Source organism: Natator depressus, chromosome 1 (genome assembly GCF_965152275.1).
Source record: "Natator depressus isolate rNatDep1 chromosome 1, rNatDep2.hap1, whole genome shotgun sequence".
Classification (NCBI taxonomy): Eukaryota; Metazoa; Chordata; order Testudines; family Cheloniidae; genus Natator; species Natator depressus.
In genome coordinates, this window is record NC_134234.1 from 59510846 (window position 1) to 59534394 (window position 23549).

The following is a 23549-nucleotide window of genomic DNA, read 5'->3' on the forward strand; positions in this document are numbered from 1 at the left end:
ATAGTTTTTCACACAATACACAGTTAGCCTGTGGAATTCATTGCCAGAAGATAGTAGAGGAAAAGTGTGGGGCTTAGAGCCCAGGTCTTCAAATGTATTTAGGTACCTACCTCCCATTGATCTGGATCTTAGGTGCCTCCCCCTGCCTGGAACCTCTGTATCAGGGCAGCACTTTCTCACAGAAAAATAGAATGACACCCTTATTATTATTTTTTTAAAAGTGTGTGTGCCCCGAATGCCCAGCATTTCCATAGGATGTAAGAAAACCAGCTTTGAGTTCCCACTCAGCCTGATTTAGAGCAGGGACTCTAACCCAGGTTGTTTGAATCCTAGGTGAGTGCCCTCATCACCATGCTATGAGGTATTCTCGGGTAGGTCTCTTGCTTTCTCTCTCAGTCGCCTGCTGAAGCTGTTCCAGTTTAAATGAATAATTAACTATTCACTGAGTCAGAGGGAGACTAACTTTATAGGCCAGAAGTCAGGGCACTTAGCTAGGATGTGGGAGACTCAGGTTCAAGTCCCTTTTACAATAAATATTTAATTATTTTATACAAAGAGGAACAGCTCCTGCAGGAGAGGTTGAGAAAAACCCAGTCCAGTATACCCAATAGCCCCGTGATTAGGGCACTCATCTGAGGTGTAAGCAGAACGGGGTTCAAGTCCCTACTCCAAATTAGGCAGAGTGAGGATTTAAATGTGGTGAGTGCCCTAACTACTAGGTATTCTGAACATGTACTCTGTGTGTGTGTGTGTATATATACGTGCATGCAGGGCCCAAGCCTGAAGGTGTGCTGTGCATGTGGCTGTGGGATCAGGTCTGCTGGAAAGACAGGCAAGGAAACACACAGCTTGAGAATCCCGCTTGGGGACTGCTAGGACTTTGGCTTGCGCTAGGTCTCCAAGTAGCTATTTAGCTATGGGGTGGCATCAGGACAAAGGCAGTTTTGTGCATGCCCACCAGCAGCAATGTCAGTGCCTATTGGGTTAGGCAGAAGCTAAGCACTAGTTCTGAGAATGTCTCCAGCCTCTAATGGTGGACATAAGCACCTAAAGAGGTGACTAGGTACCCAAGTACCTTTGGGAATCTGGCCCTTAATCTTGTTTAAAATTTAGAATATATTCTCCAGAGGCTTTCTATACGTTGGTTGTTTCAAAGGCTATAGATACATTGCACTGCAGTGCAGGCTATGGAGGTATGAATTGCAGAGCACACCAAAATGTTGGGTGCTAACTGCCCCATGTGGATGCTGCTGGTGTGAACTAAAAACTACCTAGTTTGCATTAACATCATAGGCGTCGACTCCATGGGTGCTCTGGAGCTGGAGCACCCATAGGGAAAAAGTGGCAGATGCTAAGCACCCACCGGCAACCCCCCTCAACTCCCCTTTTCCCACCCCAGTGCCTCCTGCCCGTCGGTGGGCCCCGCCGATCAGCACTTCCCCCTCTTTCCCTGCATCTCCTGTCCGTCACGATCAGCTGTTTCACAGCGTACAGGGCTCTGGGGAGGAGTGAGGGCACCGCACGCTCCGGGGAGAGAGTGGAATGGGGCGGGAAGAGGCAGGGCAGGGGTGGAGCGGGAAGAGGCAGGGGCTTGGGAGAAGAGGTGGAGTGGGGGCAGGGCCTGGGACAAAGTGGGGGTCAAGCACCCCCCAGCACATTGGAAAGTTGGCGCCTGTAATTAACATAGTCCTATATGGTGCATCAAAATGAATACAATATTCAAAGTGTAGTTGCACCAGATCCAAGGAGAGAAGAGCTATTATTTACCTACTTCATGACACGTTGATGTTGAATATGTAGCAAAAAAATTGCACTGGCCTTTTTTCGCATTATAAATTCATGTCTAATTTGCTGTCCACTACTACCCCTAAGTCTTTTCAACATTATTGCTTCCCAATTTTCAATCTCCCACTGAATAGCTGAGTTTCAGATTATTTTATTTCATTAACTTTCATTTTCCTAACTTGAATTTCATTTTATTTTCTGCCCAATTTTAATCTCTCTAGGCCCTGCTGCTTCATCTGGATTTCTTCTGAAATCCCTTCTGGCATTTGGTTCAGCTATAATCAAAGTAATCACTGAATACAATTACTGCAAAGACTAGTCTGAGCTGCATTAATTCCCCAAATACCCTCAGGAAAAATAACCCTCCACTGATTTGAGGATTTGGATTGTAATAATCAGCTAAACAGATATATTAAACTAGTAATATTATATCATGAAAGGTGATGTTCCTGCCTTTGTTCTTGATTTATGAATTTATATTCAGCTGTTATAAATTTTTCTTACCCACACACTTTTCATTTTCAGCAATAGCATGATGTGACAGCACAACACATGAAACTGCTTCCCACACATGACCTAGTAGATTGAAGACATGTATTGTGTTTTGATCGTGTTCAGAATGTTTACTAAATGGTAAAATATTTTTTCTTTCCTTGTGAAAAAAATTGTTCTTGGAAACTTTGTAGGTTGTTCTCTGGAAACCTGATTCGGCTGAAAACATTATGAAGAACAAAGAAGTCCATTTCTATGTCAATGTGTCCGATATAAATGATGTGAAAGCTGAGCTAAACCGATCCACCATCCGATACAAGTATGATTCTTATTTCTCGCTGTGAAGATATGAAATCAGAAATTCAAGCCAATTGGTGACACTGCTTAAGAATGGTTTATGCTCTTTGTTTGTTGTTCAGAGTTTTGATGGACGATGTTCAAGAAGTTATCAAAAAACAAACTGTCAATGACACAGTCAACCCCCGCAGTTCTGCATCCTATTATGAACAATATCACTCTCTGAATGAAGTAAGATACATTATATTTTTTCTCGTGATCCTTTATGCATTTATTGTTATTTAATTAACAAGGGCTTAAAGTTAATTTGATGATGATGGTGATATGGACTGTCTGGTGGAGATATGGACTGTTACATTACAGCCCCATAGGGGAAACAATTAGATTTGTATTGATTAGCTAATAATAGTTCACTTTAATACAGTACCTTTACTAAAGAAGGATCCCAGCACCTTACAAACCACACTGCATAAGAACCACTTTACCCACCAACTGAAACCATATGAGAAATTTAAGGTAGGTGCAATGTAATTACCTAAAATGAAATTTGGTCAAGACATTTTAGATTTCATGTAAATGCTCACCCTAAGTCTACAATCATAACTTCAGTTGCTTCTGAAAATGTAATTCCAATGGATCATTCTGTAGTTCACCTAAAAAGGCACTCTGCATGGTGCAGTTGTGTATTTCTGCCAAAATTGCCTTAACATGGATTGAATGTTCACTCCAAAGAAGTCTTTAGTAAGAATAATGTGGAAAGCTCATTGAAAGCAAGGTTAGGGAAAATGCAAAGAAAGGAATATGTTTTTCTTTCTTGATTAATATCTTTTCTTCCTTGCTGCTGCAAAAAGTTATGCTAGATGACCTGCTGCGTGTTTTACATCTCTAATCTTCCACCTGTGATTTCACAGAATCATAGAATATTAGGGTTGGAAGAGACCTCAGGAGGTCATCTAGTCCAACCTGCTGCTCAAAGCAGGACCAACACCAACTAAATTATCCCAGCCAGGGTTTTGTCAAGCCGGGCCTTAAAAACCTCTAAGGATGGAGATTCCACCACCTCTCTAGGTGGTGCTTCACCACCCTCCTAGTGAAATAGTGTTTCCTAATATCCAACCTAGACCTCCCCCACTGCAAGTTGAGACCATTGCTTCTTGTTCTGTCATCTGCCACCACTGCGAACAGCCTAGCTCCATCCTCTTTGGAACCCCCCTTCAGGTAATTGAAGGCTGCTATCAAATCCCTCTCACTCTTATCTTCTGCAGACTAAATAACCCCAGTTCCCTCAGCCTCTCCTCGTAAGTCATGTGCCCCAGCCCCCTGATCATTTTTGTGCCCTCCGGTGGACTCTCTCCAATTTGTCACATCCCTTCTGTAGTGGGGGGGGGGACCAAAACTGGAAACAGTACTCCAGTGGTGGCCTCACCAGTATCGAATAGAGGGGAATAATCACTTCCCTCGATCTGCTGGCAATGCTCCTACTAATACAGCCCAATATGCTGTTGGTCTTCTTGGCAACGAGGGCACACTGCTGACTCATATCCAGCTTCTCGTCCACTGTAATCCCCAGGTCGTTTTCTGCAGAACTGCTGCTTAGCCAGTCGGTCACCAGCCTGTAGCGGTGCATGGGATTCTTTCTTCCTAAGTGCAGGACTCTGCACCTGTCCTTGTTGAACCTCATCAGATTTCTTTTGGCCCAATCCTCCAATTTGTTTAGGTCACTCTGGACCCTATCCTTACCTTCCAGCATATCTACCTCTCCCCACAGCTTAGTGTCACCTGCGAACTTGTTCAGGGTGCAATTAATCCCATCATCCAGATCATTAATAAATGATGTTGAAGAAAACTGGCCCCAGGACCGATCCCAGGGGCACTCCGCTTGACACTGGCTGCCAACTAGACATCGAGCCATTGATCACTACCTGTTGAGCCCGACAATCTAGCCAGCTTTCTATCCACTTTATAGTCCTTTCATTCAATCCATACTTTTTTAATTTGCTGGCAAGAATACTGTGGGAGACCATATCAAAAGCTTTGCTAAAGTCAAGCTATATTACATCCACCGCTTTTCCCATAGCCACAGAGTCGGTTATTTCATCATAGAAGGCAATCAGGTTGGTCAGGCATGACTTGCCCTTGGTGAATCCATGTTGACTGTTCCTGATCACCTTCCTCTCCTCCAAGTGCTTCAGAATGGATTCCTTGAGGACTTGCTCCATGATTTTGCCAGGGACTGAAGTGAGGCAGACTGGTCTGTAGTTTCCAGGCTTCTCTTTCTTCCCTTTTTAAAATATGGGCACTATATTTGCCTTTTTCCAATCGCCCGGGACCTCCCCCAATCACCACGAATTTTCAAAGATAATGGCCAATGGCTCTGCAATCACATCAGCCAACTTCCTCAGCACCCTTGGATGCATTAGATCTGGACTTGTGATCTGGAATGGTGGCCAAAGCATGAAGGGGCATACAAGGATGGAGTTCCAAAGGGGTTCCAAAGAGGATGGAGCTAGGCTGTTCTTAGTGGTGGCAGATGACAGAACAAGAAGCAATGGTCTCAAGTTGCAGTGGGGGAGGTCTAGGCTGGATATTAGGAAGCACTATTTCACTAGGAGGGTGGTGAAGCACTTTCAAATATTACACTTTCATGATAAAGAGATTGCACGACAGTACTTGTCTGAGGTGAATTGAAAAATACTATTTCTCTTGTTTTTCATTTTTACAGTGCAAATATTTATAATAAAAATTATAATATAAAGTGAGCACTGTGCACTCTGTAATGTTGTGTTGTTACAGAACTCAATGTATTTGCAAATGTAGAAAAACATGAAAAATATTTAATAAATTTCAATTAGTATTCTAGTGTGTAACAGTGCGATTAATGATCAACTTTTTAATTGAGATTAGTTTTTTTGAGTTAATCGTGTGAGTTATTTGAGATTAATCAACCGCCCTAGTTTAAAGTATGTCACCAAAATGTGCCCCTTTCTGAAAAATTAGGGTGAGGTTCCCCTGCTTGGCCCACTCTTAAAATGCAGTGACAATTGTCAAGGAGAGATTACACGGGGTTACTTAACACAGGGGGTCATCATATAAAGATGGGATTGAATTGTGTATACTGACTATATTTGGGTGTACATTAGGGTGGTCTCTTAAGACAGGAGGTCACCCAAGGCTTGATCCAGTGCCCACTGAAACCAGTGGAAAAAGCTCCATTTACAGATTCTTAGATTCCAAGGCCAGAAGCGACCACTGCACTCATCTAGTCTGGCCTCCTGTGTAACACAGGCCATACAACGTCCCCAGAATAATTCCTAGACCATCTCTTTTAGAAAAACATCCATTCGTGGTTTAAAAATAATCAGTGATGGAGAATCCACCATGAACCTTTGTGATTAGTTCCAATAGTTAACTCACTGTTAAAAATTTACACATTATTTCCAGTCTGAATTTGTCTAGCTTCATCTTCCAGCCATTGGATCATGTTATGTCTTTCCCTGCTAGATTGAGAGCCCATTATTAAATATTTCTTCCCCATGTACTCATAGACTGTCATCAAGTCACCCCTTAACCTTCTCTTTGTTAAGCTAAATAGTTTGAGCCCTTGGAGTCTATCAGAATACAGCATGTTTTCTGATCCTTTAATTGTTCTTGTGGCTCTTCTCTGAACTCTCTCCAATTTATCAACATCCTTCTTGAATTGTGAGCATCAGAACTAGACACAATATTCTAGGAGTGGTCACACCAGTGCCAAATGCAGAGGTAAAACAACTTCTCTGCTCCTAATCAAGATTGCCCTTTTATGCATCCAAAGATCGCATTAGCTCTTTTAGCCACAGTATCACATTAGAAGCTCATGTTCAACTAATCATCCACCACGACCACCAAATCTTTTTCAGAGTCACTGCTTCCCAGGATAGAGTCCCCCAACCGGTAAGTATGGTCTATATTCTTTGTTCCTTCATGCATACATTTAGAGTTAATCATATTAAAACACATATTGTTTGCTTGCATCCAGTTTACCAAATAATCCAGATCACACTGAATCAGTGACCTGTCCTCTTCATTATTTACCACTCCCCCAGTTGTTGTGTCATCTGTAAACTTAATCAGTGATGATTTTACTTTTTCTTTCAGGTCACTGATAAAAATGTTAGATCGTGTAGGGCAGGGATCGGCAACCTTTGGCACGTGGTCCATCAGGGAAAGCTGCTGGAGGGCCAGGCCAGTTTGTTTACCTTCAGCGTCCGCAGATTTGGCCAATTGTAGCTCCCACTGGCCACAGTTTGCTGTTCCAGGCCAATGGGGGCTGCGGGAAGCAGGGCAGGCTGAGGGATGTGAAATTCGCTGTGCTGGAGGAAATTTGTATTCCTGTTTTTGTGTCTTTTTGTAACTTAAGGTTTTGCCTAGAGGGATTCTCTATGTTTTGAATCTGACTGCCTGTAAGATTATCTTCCATTCTGATCTTACAGAGTTGTTCTCTTATCTTTTTTAGTTCTTCTAATAAAGTTCTGTTTTTTAAGAATCTGTTTGGGTTTTTTGGATCTTAAAAATCCAAAGCTGGTCTGTGCTCATCTTGTTTATTCTCAAGACTCCCCAGGAAAGGGGGTGTAAGGGCTTGGGGGGATATTTTGGGGAAATAGGAACTCCAAGTGGTCCTTTCCCTGTTCTTGGTCTAAATCACTTGGTGGTGGCAGCGTTTTATCTAATCCAAGGGCAAAGAGTTTGCGCCTTGGGGAAGTTTTAACCTAAGCTGGTAGAAATAAGCTTAAGGGGTCTTTCATGCAGGTCCCCACATCTGAGTTCAGAGTGGGGAGGGTGTTATACCAATAAAATAAAAACCAGCAGGAGCTTATTAAAGGGGAAAAGGCAATATGCCACATTTATTGTGAATACAGAAAGAATCATAGTAAGCAGTTATAGCTTTAACATTCCATTCAATTTCATATTTATTCACAAATTCATTCATACACACACACACAGGTTCTGCAAGGTTGTTATCATAGTTACCAGCCTTAGAGTTGCTCATGCCAAGCCACTGGCCAGGTGGCCTGGACATGAGGAGGGAGCAGGGCCTTGTCAGATGCTCATCTGATGCTACTGGAAGTTGGTTTTCAGAATCAGACCCCAAAGTTCTCACTTTCTAGAGTCCATTTTTATAGGAATTTCTTCCTATGCCAGTCTACAGGAATTGCTTCATCATGCTGTTGCTGAATCAATCAGCAGATGGCACATTCCTGATGGCTCCGTGCTGCCAGATGTTATCTTGTTCTTTGGTTCTCCCATTCTTGAGGCTGTTGGGTGGATTCCAGTCTGCCCTCCAGGGGTCCTCTGTTATTTCCACTTGACGCCTTCTTCGGCCGATGGAGACTGGATTCTTAGGCTGGCACCTCCCTGATCATTCAGTTATTATCCACACCAAGCATCCATCCACATACATCCTCTATCTCTATTTTAATCACAATTGTTAACAAAGCGAGATGAATACAACAAAAGGGCGGGGAGTCTCTGGGTGCTGTTTCTGTTGTTACAGAGTATTGCTTTGAGTCTCTCTCTGTGTGAGTAGTTATTGTTACAAAGAATTGCTTTGAGAAGAGAAAGAAAAGGAGTACTTGTGGCACCTTAGAGACTGCACTGAATGCATCCGATGAAGTGAGCTGTAGCTTATGCTTAAATAAATTTGTTAGTCTCTAAGGTGCCACAAGTACTCCTTTCCTTTTCTTTTTGCAAATACAGACTAACACGGCTGCTACTCTGAAACCTTTGAGAATAGACTCTGTCTTAGAATGTACTAACACAATTAGCAGCTTGCAAGTTTCACACATAGAGGGAGAGAAACAGTACCAAAAACCAAGAGACCTCTTAATTAGTAATACCCTGGAATTTAAACTATGGGGAATCAAACTCATTTGTGATTTTAATACACAACTTCTTTAATATGATCCAACAAGGGAACCCTGACAGGCTGCATGCCAAAGGTTGCTGATCCTTGGTGTATAGCCAGGAACCGATCCCTGTGGGACCCCACTAGAAACACCTCTGCTTGATGATGATTCCCCATTTACAATTACATTTTGAGACCTATCAACTAGCCAGTTTTTAATCCATTTAATATGTGCCATTATAAATGTGAATCTTTATATCACTCTAGTTTTTTATTCAAAATGCTATGTGGTACCAAGTTGAATGCCTTACAGAAGTCTATTACATCAACACTATTACCCTTATCAACCAAACTTGTAATCTCCTCAAAAAAAGATACCAAGTTAGTTTGACAGGATCTATTTCCCATAAGGTCATGCTGATTTGCATTAATTACCTCCTTTAATTCTTTATTAACCAAGTCCTGTATCAGCCTCTCCATTATCTTGCCCAGGATCAATGTCAGGCTGGGACTGTAGCTTTTGGGGCACCTAGTAAGGTGTTCGTAAAAGATTCCCAATTACCATTCACATTTTTCTGATTGACTTCTTCCTTCCAGCTGATCAGGATCAAAATTGTTTTAATCTTTGTGAAACTGGCCTTCAATGAGTGTTAAATTAGGCTCCTAATAAAGATAATCCTTTGTGCAGGTTATACTGTATATTTATATTCCACACAAAAAACTATGTTAAAAAAACATTATTAAGATTGCAAAGTCAAGCACTCAGAAGTTAGAAAATGCCAGAGTTAACGTTCCTGTGTACTCCTAATTTGGCCCTTTGTGGATATGCATTAGCACACAGTCTTCAAGTATCTGATCACATACTATTTATTCAGCACAAGGAGCTATGAGACGCTCGAGCATGCTCAGTGAGGCTGGAATAGTCAGCGATTTTAGCTGGTATAATCAGAGAAGTCTCTACTGAGTGTGTGCAAACTGAGTATGTGATTTTTCAAAGGCATATAACTTGGCCACATTTGGGTGGATTTTTACAGGGATGGCCAAAGGCACATCCTTGACACAAAGATCACCCCCTGCCAAACTTCAAGTACCTGTTCCAAGCATGGGGGTGCTAGAACATTAAGAAAAAAGATTAAAAAGGTAACTAGAATTTTTTAACATGTGCAAAACAACATTTTCCTTGGCCCTTTTTGGCAGTTGTTGGTTTTTTTTAACAGCCTGTGGCTGACATTTGGCATGTAAAATTTCAGCCTAAACTTTTAGCGTTTAACAAAATTATAAGCAATTGAAAATAGGGTCTCATAATGGGAAGTGTTAGGCAAAACCTTAATAAATACCCAGTTCTACTGGCCTCACATACAGTCAGGGATGATTGAATATTTTTTTCTAAATCATGGAGGAGAAACAGAAGAACAGCTTAAGATACTATATTTGTTGTAAAATGTCTTACAAGTCTATCTTACAGGTGTAATGAATTGAGTAAAAATTCAGTTTGAACTAAAGGCTTTGGTCCTAGATAAATTATCCTAGTATAATCGTATTTTAGCTCCTTTCCTAATTTGATCTTGCAATGTCTTGTTTAGGGTTTCTGTGGTGGAGCTGGGAAAGAACATAAATCACAGAGTACTGCATTAATAACTTTATTAACAGTTTACACACGTTTTCTAATTAAGCTAAAAAATGAAGGATCAGCAAACTGGAAAAAAAATTGAGAACATAGTATTTCTGCTCCAGCTGATTTTATATCTGTTGACATAACATGTATTCAAGATAGCTGTCAGAAAGTATCCACTTTTCAATTTTCATTTAACTACATGAAAATGCATGCACAAATTACTAGAAGTGTAACTATCCATTTGCATATACAATTACTTGATGTGTGCATGTAAATTAGATACACAAATATGCCTGTATTTCTCTAAACACGTAATTTTGAACATAAGGCCCAAAACATTTAACTTTTTTCCATATCCAGTTAATATTTCCCCATAAAAACCTTCTTAATGAATATTTTGTTGACATTCTTCCAAGCTTCCATATCGTGTTCAGTACAGTACTTTTAATTCATTCTTTGGTTTTATATATTGCCTTTAAAAAGTCTGAAAAAAATTATCCAAAAGCGTTCTCTGCCCTTTCTCCCCTACCCAGACAGCTTTTAAAGAAACCTATCTTCTCTCTTGAATGTATTATTTCAGACCACTTTACCTTGAAGTGTCCCTAAAAATACATGCTAAATACTTATGCTAAACTATCTGTTGGAACTTGTATTTAATTGTGACACTCTTGGTACCTTTCCCAGACGTGACAAAGAGCTCCGTGTAGCTCGACAGCTTGTCTCACTTACTAATAGAAGTTGGTCCAATAAAAGATACTACCTCACTCGCCTTGTTCTTCTTTTGTCACTCAAATTGTATGAGATAGAAGAGCTGGCTATGGATAATTAGTCACTGATTGCGAGTGGGAACTTGTGCAGCTAAGTCATGTAAGCACTTTGGAAAAATCACTCCTTCCGTTTCTAAAAAGAAGGCACAGCCATGCATTCCTTGCAATGAATGGGAAACCTCCCATTAACTTCAGTGGGAATATTTCCTGTGCGTGGAGAGGAGAGTTGGGGCTGAAGACTTTTAAACTGAAACTATATTTGCTAACTGATCCACTCCATCTTTATAGATATATTCTTGGATGGAAGAAATAACAGTGATGAATGCTGATCTCCTCCAGAAAATATATATTGGATCCTCGTTTGAGAAACGCCCACTTTATATATTGAAGGTACCGTTATGATTTAATGTGCGCTCTTTTTCTGTAGTAATTTAAACTGCAGGTCTAGGTTTTTGTCAGAGAGAATTTTAAAAAATGGTACTAGTAGCTCAATCAAAAATGGTTTTGATAGAAAAATGTGTGATTTTTTTTTTAAGTTTTGTAAATGCTCCACTCCTCCCTTCCCAAAAGTAAACAGGGTGCCACTAAACTTTGGCATACATAGTGGGTCAAATACTGCTCTCCTTTACACTACAGTAAGTCATTTGAGATACTGGGTACATAAACTAGTGTCAATGAGATCAGCATCCAGCCCAGTGTCTCCTTGAGAATGCCATGCAAGAGAGAGGGAGAGAGAGCACTTCCTTTTCTTGTCTTTCTTTCTTCTTTTTGTTTACTGTTCTATTTCCATTCTCATGTGCCATTTCAACATAAATAAGGCTGTAAGAAAATCACCAGCCACAATTTTTGTGTGGAACTGCATCTTTTTATAGTTGCCGCAAATTTGAGTGGTGTTGCGACCCTGTGCACCACATTGCAATGACACTCACTCAAATTTGGCCCAAATGGCCTTCTGCCACGCTTGCCTCTGAGAGCAAAATAGGATACACCATGTGTCCTTTTGTGCTGCTGCCCTGCTTTGGAAGGCTGCATGCCTTGGAAGAAGGTGCTGGAGTTTACATGTGGGTGTGCACCCAGGGCTGCTGCTCCTGTCGGGGTACTCAGAGGGGGTCTTCATTCCCCATCAGGAAACAGGTTGAGGGGAAGCCTCAGAGACCTCCAGGGTAGTGTCTGCCTAGTGCCATGTTGACACGCTGATTGCACCAAAACCACAACTTTAATAAACAACAACTTTAATGAAACAAACAAACAAAAATCCACAACTTTCTTACAGCCTTAAACATATCATATTCTTTCATTAGCTTTCATCTAATAGAGACAGAACACCAAAAAGTGCCATATGGATTGACTGTGGTATCCATGCAAGGGAATGGATTTCTCCTGCTTTTTGCCTGTGGTTCATAGGACATGTGAGTAGATTTCATTACAATATTTAAAACAAAACAAAATACCTTGATCCTATTTTCCTTCTCTTGCAAACTGTGCTCTATCTTAACAACTTCCTATTCAATTTAATGCAACAGCACTGAAGAATAAAGTGTCTGCATGAGACAGAGATTAAAAAGCTCAGTTTGTATAGCAGATATAAGGGTAAATTTTTCACATGAGCAGTAAGTTAGGCCAAGTCTTTCATATTTATGGAATGGTCAGGAGTGGAGAACACAGGTTATTGTATTTCAAACTAAACCTATGTCTACACTTCGAGCTGGAGGAGACATACCCATGCTAGCTCTGACTAAGCTAGTGAGCTAAAAATAGGAGTGTAGCTGTGATGGTATGAATGGCAGAAGGGCTAACTGCCCTGCGTACTGGCCTAATATCTCGGACGGTATCATACTCAGGGCAGCCAGCCCCTCCTGCCACTATAGTACTTTATTTTTTGTGCACTAGTTCAATCAGAGCTAGCATGGGTATGTCTCCTCCAGATGGAATTTACACCTCCAGCTTGACAGTGCAGACGTACCTAAAGAGTGCATTTGAATGGTAAAGTCCAAATGTAGAGTTACCCAACCAGAAGGTGGAATAACAGTTTGTCCACTATGAAGTTGAATGGTATATAGAGAGTAAAGGCATCAGAATAAACACAAGGGTCTAACTTCAGCCCTCAGTTACATCTATAAAACGCCACTGAAATCAGTGTGGATCCAGAATTGGCTGGCAGTATGTGAAGGAGTTTAGATAGGAGATTTCAAAGGAGCCTACAGGAGTTAGGTTCCCAAATCTCTTTGAAAGTCCATAGGATTTGGGCACCTAACTCCATCAAGCTCCTTTGAAAAAGGTCAGCCTTAAACATTCCCTTAGGGGCTAATGCTAATTAACCTCTTGCTGTTGGTCTAAATGATGACCCACTGTGCTGCTGTCATGCCACTGAAATGTACGTGTAACATCTGTAAGCAGTTAACAAGTTGAGAGAAAATGTAAACTCCCTATCTCCTTCATCTAGTTTACCTGAGCATTTTAAATTCAATCCAAAACTTTATTCCCATGTCACTTTATGAAGGAACACTTCTATTAAAATTGTCACAGACATAGCCATACACATTCCATGTAGTAGCTTCTCCTTAATGATGTTTTGAATTGTGTTTTGAGGCACAATAAAGACTGCCACTTTATATTCACATCAGAGAAAAACAATTGCCAGGGAATAAAAAGGACAGGAGAAGTTACAATAATAGGACATGCCGAATGCAAGACATACGAGGGGGAAAAAAGATACTATTAAACTTAACTCTTTATATTTAGTAACCCAGCTAAACCTATTAGGGTACAATTTACCCTTATGCAGAGGACAAATAAAAGGCTTAGGTGCCACTTATGTCCCACTTAAGCCCTCAACATAGGTCTTAGGTGGGACGTAAGTAGTGCTAGGTCTTGTGGTGGTCCTTTGCACAAGGATGTATTTCATTTTTAATAATTTAAAAAACCCCAAACAATGCATACTTGCAACAGCCATTTCAAATGCTATTATTAAGCAGTTTTAGTGCATGTGGCAACTTTGGAGACTTACATTATTTATCTGCACAAGCAGCAAAAGTACAAGCTTCCTCACCAATATGCCTCAGTCCTGGCCTAGAGTGACCACCCAGTTGGGTAAGTGGACAGCTGAATCTCCATTTTAATTGAATTCCAAGCCTCTCTGTGCTAACTAAGGTTTTGGTTGTAGTGGTGTCTTCTGTGATGTGGGTATTTTTCCTCCAGGGGCTGGACTGATGCCGCCACCACCATCACATTATTATTTTACATAGGGCCAACTGAGGACCTGTCAGGTGCCTTTCAAGGATGGTGAGGAAAACATTATTATAAACATTATGAACAAGTTCTTTTCATGTTCTATAGACAACCTACTTCCGTGAGAAAGATCGGATCATGACAAGACTTCTGCAGCATCTTGATTTCTACGTCATGCCTGTGATGAATGTAGATGGCTATGAATACACATGGACCACTGTACGTAGGTTTCTAGACAGACCGTGGAATATTCCAGCATGTTATTCACAAGTACTGTGAGGGCTGATATACTGGACAGATTTAAAGGCATACTTTTCAAAGTGCCATGTGGCAGTTTTGAGCCCAAACCTCTTAACTCGCACTTGGAATTTCTCTATTCTTTGCCCCTTCACAATAGTTACTGCAAATATGTGTTTTTAACTCATAGAACACAGGCATTTTCCAAATCCCAGGTCAAACCAATGCTCTGGAGTGTCAGAGCATCCACCTTATGATTTTAATTCTTTTGGATGTCAGGTGATAACTATGGTAGGCTGCATCAGCAAGACTGCCAATACTATGACAATCCACCATAAGGCTGCAAAGGCCTGACTGAACAACTCACTTCTCCTTTCTGTGGTCTAAGGCCAGATAGCATAGTTTTCCCAGTACTTGTTGTTTCAAGTAAATGAATGAGAAACAGGTAAGCTCAGACAACATCCCAGTATCTTATCAGGTATTTTACTTACTCACTATGAGAAGAAGGTTCAACAATCCCAGAGGCTGAATGATTTATTTGCTTTATGAATTTACCTTTTTTCTTAGTTTCCAGATTCCCTTTTTAGGCAGAAACCTGTCTTCTCCATTTCTATAAACTTTGGGCTATATTTTTAAAAGGGCCGCAATCCAGCCTCTATTTGTGTATGTTCAACTTTATATACACAGTCTTTACAGGCTACCAGTTGCACCCACAATTCATAGACTTTACATCTGATATACCCAATGGATCTCAATGTGTGCATGCAAAAGAGTTTGGTGTATGAAAATTCTATCATTAGCAGTAGTTCACCTCCTAGTTATAATGCATAGTGCCATTGAAATCAATGGAGTGAGGTTAAGGTAACAGGAGAATTTGGGTCATGGAGCCACATTCTAAAATACTGACTCAATTTTTACTTTGTCCTTATGTGGGCAAACTCCCATGGACCTCAATGAGAGTTTGACTGAATAGAGACTGGTTAAGAATGTCACGATTTCCCCTTTTGTATGCAAGAATTGTGCAATCTTTATTTTATCTTTTGAAATTCTCTTAATTACCCCCCTCAGAAGACTTTTAACAAAATCTTTCATTAAGCTCAAATGTGGTTTTGATTTGCAGCTGTCAACTTGGGTGTGTGGACAAATCTTTTGAGTCCTCCCCTATTTGTGTAGTCCAAGTTCTAGTCAAATCAGAATCATTATACCAGACACAACCAGGCGTTGTACTGTACAACTTTTCGTCTTGTTACCTAGCATGTTTAGCATTACTTAATTCCAGTACCTGGAAAGATAACCGGGAGCAAATAATCAAGTAATCAATTCGCGAACAGCTAGAAGATAATAAGGTGACAAGTAAGTCAACATGTTTTTCAAGAACAAATTGTGTCAAACCAACCTAATAGCTTTCCTTGACAGGGTAATAAGCCTTGTGGATAGGGAGGAAGAGGTAGATGTGGTATATCTTGACTTTAGTAAGACTTTTGATACCATCTCACATGACCTTCTCATAAACAAACTAGGGAAATACAACCTAGATGGAGCTACTATAAAGTGAATGCATAAATGGTTGGAAAACCATTTCCAGAGAGTAGTTTTCAGTGGTTCACAGTGAAGCTGGAAGGGCATATTGAATGGTGTCCCGAAAGGAGCAGTCCTGGGTTCGGTTCTGTTCAATAGCTTTATAAATGATTTAGATAATGGCATAGAGAGTATACTTATAAAGTTTGTGGACAATATCAAGTTGGGAGGGGTTGCAAGTGCTTTGGAGGATAGCATTAAAATTCAAAATGATCTGGACAAACTGGAGAAATGGTCTGAAGTAAATAGGATGAAATGTAATAAGGACAAATGCCAAGTACTCCACTTAGGAAGGAACAATCAATGGTACACATATAAAATGGGAAATGACTGCCTTGGAAGGAGTACTGCGGAAAGGGATCTGAGGGTCACAGTGGATCACAAGCTAAATATGAGTCAACAGTATAACACAGTTGCAAAAAAAGCAAACAGCATTCTGGGATGTATTAGCAGGAGTGTTGAAAGCAAGACACAACTTTCTTTCTTCTGCTCTGCTCTGCACTGATAAGACCTCAGCTGGAGTACTGTGTCCAGTTCTAGGAGCCACATTTCAGGAAAGATGTGGACAAACTGGAGAAAGTCCAGAGAAGAGCAACAAAAATGATTTAAGGTCTAGAAAATGAGGGAAAGATTGAAAAAAATTGGGTTTGTTTAGTCTGGAGAAGAGAAGACTGAGATGGGACATGATAACCGTTTTCAAGTACGTAAAAAGTTGTTACAAGAGGAGGGTGAAAAAATGTTCTCGTTAATTTCAGAGGATAGGACAAGAAGCAATGGGCTTAAACTGCAGCAAGGGAGGTTTAGATTGGATATTCCTAACTGTCATGGTAGTTAAACACCATACAAATTGCCTAGGGAGGTTGTGGAATCTCCGTCATTGGAGGTTTTTAAGAACAAGTTGTACAAACACCTGTCAGGAATGGTCTAGTTATTACATAGTCCTGCCTTGAGTGCAGGGGACTGGATTTGATGACCTCTGGAGATCCCTTCCAGTCCTTCCCTTCTATGATTCCATGCAGATAACTAGCTTATTGTTTTATAGGCTCCCCAAATCTGCTTTTTTGCTCCACTTCATTGGAGGTTTCTAGCCTCGACATCTAGAAATGTAAAAGTTGCATTTTCACTAGCAAGTGAAATAGTGATAAGCATTTTTCTAAACTTTTATGTAAACCCACATTTTTGTGTCTCTGTCCACAGAATCGGTTGTGGAGGAAGAGCCGCTCAAAGCATGGCAACAACAGGTGCATTGGTACCGACATGAACAGGAATTTTGATGCAGGCTGGTGTGGTACGATGCAATTTTCTTTATATTTTATTACAGACATTTCCGTTTTAACCTTCAGAGTTCTTCACTTTGAAAATATTTTTATTTATCTATTCATAAAGTAATTTCTGATATAAAGATAATGTACCTTAGTAATGAACTTAATAAAAATGTTTATAACAAGGTCAGGAGTCCAGACAACAATTCCCAGTTTTGCCATATACTTCCTGTATGGTTATCTGCAAGACACTTAAGCTCTATGTGCCTATTTTCCCATCAGTAAAATGGGAATAAGGAAACTTCCCTACCGAGTGTTGTGAGGATAAATTCATTAAAGTTTGTGAGATGCTAAGCTACTGTGGTGATGGGGACCATATAAGATTTAAGAGTAATATCAAACGTAAAATACTTAATCAGTACAGAAGTTGGAGAAATCAGTACGTTTAATAGGAAATGTATATGCTGTGAATATTAATTACAGCAGGGATTCATATAGCACATTTAATTTTCAAAGCACTCAAAATGCTTAGCAACTCCAACATCATCTCTATTTTAAAAGTGAGGAAACAGGCACACTGAGGTTAGAGCATTGGTGGGCAACCTGCGGCCTACAGGCCGCACGTGGCCTACCAGGGTAATCCGCTGGTGGGCCACCAGACATTTTGTCTACATTTGCACGGCCACCCGCAGCTCCCAGTGGCCACGGTTCGCCGTTCCCAGCCAATGGGAGCTGCGGGAAGCGGTGGCCAGCACATGGCAAAAAAGGGTACCTTTACATGCAACAGACCTACTTTCTGGGTATACTGAGTCATATCAGATGACTTCAGTAACTAAAGTAAGTTTCTATTTTGCGGAACCAATATAGCTACCAGAAAGCAAACTGAATTCTATTCCTTCTTGGACATCCTCAATAGAATTGCTTATTACATTTCAATAATATACACCTTAGCAACCCCATTGAAAGTAATGGGATTGCATAGGTGTAAATCACAACGTAATCTTGGCTGCAGACTCTTCATTATCGATGATGGTTGAGTTTTATAATTCTTTTTAAAATATTTTTTACTTAAACTGAACGCATCTGACACACAATCATCGTGAAACAATAAAGATGGAACCCAACAATTTCAATTTAACAGGTATTTTTCAAAGTAGAACCACTCTTTAAAGGAAGGGCTTCATTTTCAGAGGTGTTGAGCAGGTACAATTACAACTGACTTCAGTTGGCATTATGGACCAGAACACACTAACTTAAAGCAGAACCAGATCCTGCCAGAACAATATATGCAAAACCTGTCAACGTATCTCCACTGCTATGATGATCACCACCCCAACAACACAGCTATTAAGATCCATGAGTCCTACACATGCCTATCACAAAGTGTGATGTATCTCATCCAGTGCACTAAATGCCCAATAACAATTATATGGGTGAAACCCTCATACAGAAAAATGATAAAAGACATAAACACCATATTGCCTGTGTGTGAACAATTTTTTACAAAACAATCACTCTATATGTGACTTCTCAATCCTCATTCTCAAAGGAAATCTGCTCATGATCTTCAAAAGATTAGCTTGGGAGCTTAAATACATAACTTTGCTAGACATTAGCAATCATGGACTGAATAGAGACACTGGATTTATGGCTTATTACAACAATCTACAACCCACTAACAATGCCCCCACCTCCGCACCCAGCTGCCTTTTGCCACCATCCCTTCCTTTCCCCTCTCTGACTGGAGATGTGTTAATGGGCCACTTCTCCTTGAATGGTCCCTTGAAATATGTGTTAATTATTTATGCTAAACAATTTGTTCCACCTTGTATTTAGCTGTGAAACTCTGAGGGCTGTGCTGCTGTAGCACTTAAGTGAAGACGCTCCTCTACTGACAGGAGAGAGCTCTCCCATTGGTGTAGTTAATCCACCTCCCTGAGAGGCAGATCTCCTGTTGACATAGCGTTGTCTATATGGGAGGTTAAGGTCAGTATAACTACATCATTCAGGGGTATGGATTTTTCACCCTCCTGAATGATGTAATTATACCGACATAAGTCTGTAGTGTAGATCTGGTGTGACCATGGTGCCTGGAGGGGCTTCACTGAGAATGCTTATTCAAGGCAAACTACAAAGTATATGGCAGACAATCCCCAAAACTGGTGATTTACTCTGTAATTAGATTTCACCAAGCCAGTAACCAAACATCTATCGGGTTACCAAGAAGCCAAAATACAGTCCCCTTTAAGCAATCCAGCCTTTGGCTCCCACCCACACTGCCAAGTCTAATATAGGGAGGACTACTAAAAACCTAATTCACATTATATAAAGTTTTACCAATGCCAAGAGACTGGACACATTGCTCACCAGGTCAATGAATATATCAGATCTCACCGAAATACACACTTATAGTCAATCTGTATTAACTAAATCTAAGATTTATTAATAAAAAGAAAAAAGAAAGAGAGTTGCTATGGTTAAAAGATCAATATACATAGAGATATGAATAAAGTTCTTAGGTCAGTTTCATAACAGAGATGGTGAGGCTGCTGATTAGTAAAAATCCTTCTGGAATCAATTTAAAAGGTTATAATCCAACAGGCAGTCCATGTGCAGAGTTTGTTCTAATTTTACCACTTCCCCTGGTAGTTTGTTCCAATGGTTAATCACCCTCACTGTTACAAATGTTTGCCTTATTTCCAATTTGAATTTAGCTAGCTTCAGCTTTCAGCCATTGGTTCTTGTTATGTCCTTCTCTGCTAAATTAAAGAATCCCTTAGTACCCATGTTTTCTCCCCACAAAGGTACTTATACACTGTAATCAAGTCACCTCTCAAACTTCTTTTTGATCAGCTAAACATATTATGCTTTTAGGTCTCTGAATGTAAAGCATTTTCTCTAGCCCTCAAATAATTTTTGTGGCCCTTTTCTGTATCCTCTCCAATTTTTTTAACATAAGGCAAGGTAGAGGAGAATCAGGCCAAGATGCTTAAATGGTGCAATAATGATACATGCAGTAATGATGCATCCCAGGTCTCCCAGATTCTATGCTCACTTGTATAGCATCCTAATGCTTTATTTTGTCACTGAGCCATGAGACAATTCAGTATATACTATAAGAACTCAACAGGTGACATTGTATCCTCTATTTTATTACAGGTAAAGGTGCCTCTCATAATGATTGTCATGAGATATACTGTGGACCCTATCCTGAGTCTGAACCAGAAGTGAAAGCTGTAGCTAATTTTCTCCAAAAGCATAAAGATCACATTAAGGCATATATAACTATGCACTCTTACTCACAGATGGTACTGTTTCCATATTCCTACACTACAAATAAAAGTAAAGACCATGATGAGCTGGTAAGTGTTACCACTTATTAAGTTTCATCTATACCTCCCACCTTAATCACCTTGCAGGAATAGACATTTAATGAGAAATGTGAATGACACCTTCAGTAGGCTTTGAGTCTGTTCAAGATTTGGGAAAATTGATTTTTTGATGGATAAGAGCATGAGGAAGCTGGTTGTTGGCACAACCGCTACATGATTACAAGAAAGTACTCTAGTTTTGGAGGACACTGATAAGAAGAAAGTGTTTATTCTGGATGAATAAGGTAGCCTGACTTTCTGATATTTTCAAGGCATCGCTAAGGGGGCAAAGTAAAGGTAACTTGGGTACCTTAGTACTGCATTTCAATACATTCAAGTGCAGGTTTCTTGTTCCCTATATCTGAACCTTCTGAGTCTGTAACATTTTTTAACTCTGTTGCTCTTGAATAGTGTGCATCCATAACACTGATAGGTGCCTGCAGCCTTTACTGCACCTTCTGTAAATCTTTTTCTATGGGAAATATGTTTAAATGGTCCTAATGGTCTGATGGAGACAAGCCCTTTTTTACAGACCTTGAGGTCCTCAGGAGGACCACCAGATCATAGGTAGTCCACTGAAGCAGAACACCTCTTTGATTCTGCAGGTCATGAAGTTGTCCGCTAGCCAGGGTCCTGGGGCTAAAGGTCTCCTAAGGCCTATATAAAAGAAGTCTAAGTCCTGTGAAGTTCTGGAGGTCCACACAATCAGGGGTCCTCTCTCCTGCAGAGTCTAGGAATTGTGTAGGATCAGCTCCCGTTCTATTAATCAACAGGATAAACAGGGGAAGCTGGGAAGTGAAGAACACCATTGTTCTTTTTCCTCCACTGGTTAGTCCCCAAACCTTCAGGTTTATCTAGATTAGGAAAAGAGATCCAGGCTAGGTTGGAGTTAGCCAATATATGCAGGCCAGTTAGGCTACTTGGGTTGCTGAAGAGCCTCACAAGATTTCCTGGGGTAAGGAGTAAGAAGAGAAGCACCACAGAGTAAAGAATCCTTTCCTTGCTCCCTCTGGCCAATTTCCTAATGCTTTCCGTGCATGGGGGAGTGGGTCAGGGGTTCTTTACTCCAAGTGCCTCCTGCATGGGACCAGAGAAGGAGCAGGAAGTGGCTGACAGAATGGGGAAGGGCTTTTCACTCCATGGGACCTGCTATGTGGAGACACAGGACATCATCAGGGTGGACATAGAATCATAGGGTTAGAAGGGACTGCAAGGGTCATCTAGTCTAACCTCCTTCAAAGGTCCAGGATTTGTCATGTCTAAACCAGTGGTGAGCAACCTGCGGCCCGCAGGCCACATGCAGCCCATCAGGGTAATCCGGTGGTGCGTCGCCAGACATTTTGTTTACATTTGCACGGTTGCCCGCAACTCCCAGTGGCGAGCGGATTACCCTGACGGGCCACGTGCGGCCCGCTGGTTGCCCACCACTGGTCTAAACCATCCAAGACAGATGGCTATCCAGCAAAGTTCCCTCTAAGCTGCGCGGCACTGGTATCTCTCCCCCAGCCCTGGCCCTGCCAGAGCTGCCGTGGCTGGGGAGAGGAGCCCCGGCCCTGGCACCCCCAGAGCTGCTGCAGCTGGGGAAAGGCGCCTCACCCCCGGCCAGAGCCTTCACTCTCCCCTCCCCCCCCTTGCACTCAATCCTCTGCCTTAGCCCCGAGCCCCCTACCGCACTCCAAACCCCTCGGTCCCACTCCCATCACACATCACCTCCATATTGGTACACATAACAAAATCATTCCACACATGGATATAAAAAATTGGAGGGAACATTGCTATCCAGCCTCCTTCTGAAATCCTCCAGAGAAGGAGCTTCCACAACTTCCCTCGGCAGTCTCATGACATTCTTTATGCCACAGCATCTCTGGCATGGAGCCAAGCAGCAGCAACAGGTGATGGGTATTTGGGATTGCTCCTCCATGTTGCCTCCAACCTTCCCATTCCATCCGTTCTTTCCCCACACAGATCTAAGGTCTTTAAGGAAGATTTTAAAAATTAGCTGTTACTGTCTCTTTAATGGAATTTTTTTTCTTTTTTTAAATTAATGGGCTTTGTACAGTGATACAGTAGGAACATTGACACTGTCATATTTGATCAGACCAGATCTCTATCCAGCCCAGTATGCTGTTTCTAGCAGTGACCAGTGCCAGCCTTCACAGGAAGGAGGAAAAAATCCTGTAGCCAACATGAAATAACTTGCCCCTAGGGGAATGTTTGTTCCTAAGCCTCCTCAATTAGTGACCATCTTATGGCCTGGAAGTTGAGGGTTTATATCCCTTTTAAATTAATTTTTTTATCCTAGCTAATGCATTTGTAAAAGAGGGTAAAGAAAATATAGATTTGTCACATCTTTACCTGTGAAGCAGAGATGTGACATCCTGTAAACTAATTACAGAATAGTTCATTCTAGTCAGTTGTTCAAGGGTAGTGTACAGTTCCATTATTAAATCCTTTTTTGTATGCTTCAACATTAACTTTAACTTAAAATACTTAAAGGTTACTTAAACAATATTTGACAGGAATTGGAAAATACAGGACAGCTACACAGAATCATGGATTTGGTGATGAGTTTGCTGTCTAATTGCAGCATAGATGCTATTTGTATCATGGACATAACCTAACCATGTTTAGCCACATCTTATAAGCATTCTAAAGCCAACCGCATATTCACATTACAAACTGCAATGCAGCCAGGTCTGGGGACAACCATGCTGTAAACAGATCCTCTCTCTTTATTGTACCCATAGTGGATGGTTACAATGCCCTAACAGAGTCAGTGTGAAACACTTTTACTAAATTATAAAAGTTAATTAATATTTTATTGATTTCAGCTATCTGTGGCAAATAAAGTAGTTCAATCTATTAGAAAAACAACTCACAAAATATATGAGTCTGGCCCTGGTGCACAAACTATCTGTAAGTATCATTTTTAGTACTATAATCAGTATGACAGAATATCCTCTCTACCACAAGGCAGTGTGTAGGACTGAGGCCAAGGTTGCAGGTAATAATCTGTTTCCTTTTCATTCTCCTACA

General features: G+C 40.9%; 1 protein-coding gene across 1 annotated transcript in view; it reads left to right on the top strand.

Moving 5' to 3' along the window:
* CPB2 (carboxypeptidase B2) overlaps nucleotides 1-23549 on the top strand; it is a 37659-nt gene that overhangs the window by 13924 nt on the left and 186 nt on the right. The window contains 8 exon segments of the mRNA XM_074943765.1: nucleotides 2472-2596; nucleotides 2697-2805; nucleotides 11126-11227; nucleotides 12139-12246; nucleotides 14174-14284; nucleotides 17078-17168; nucleotides 20302-20504; nucleotides 23345-23429. Coding sequence (XP_074799866.1) covers nucleotides 2472-2596; nucleotides 2697-2805; nucleotides 11126-11227; nucleotides 12139-12246; nucleotides 14174-14284; nucleotides 17078-17168; nucleotides 20302-20504; nucleotides 23345-23429 — 934 coding nt within the window.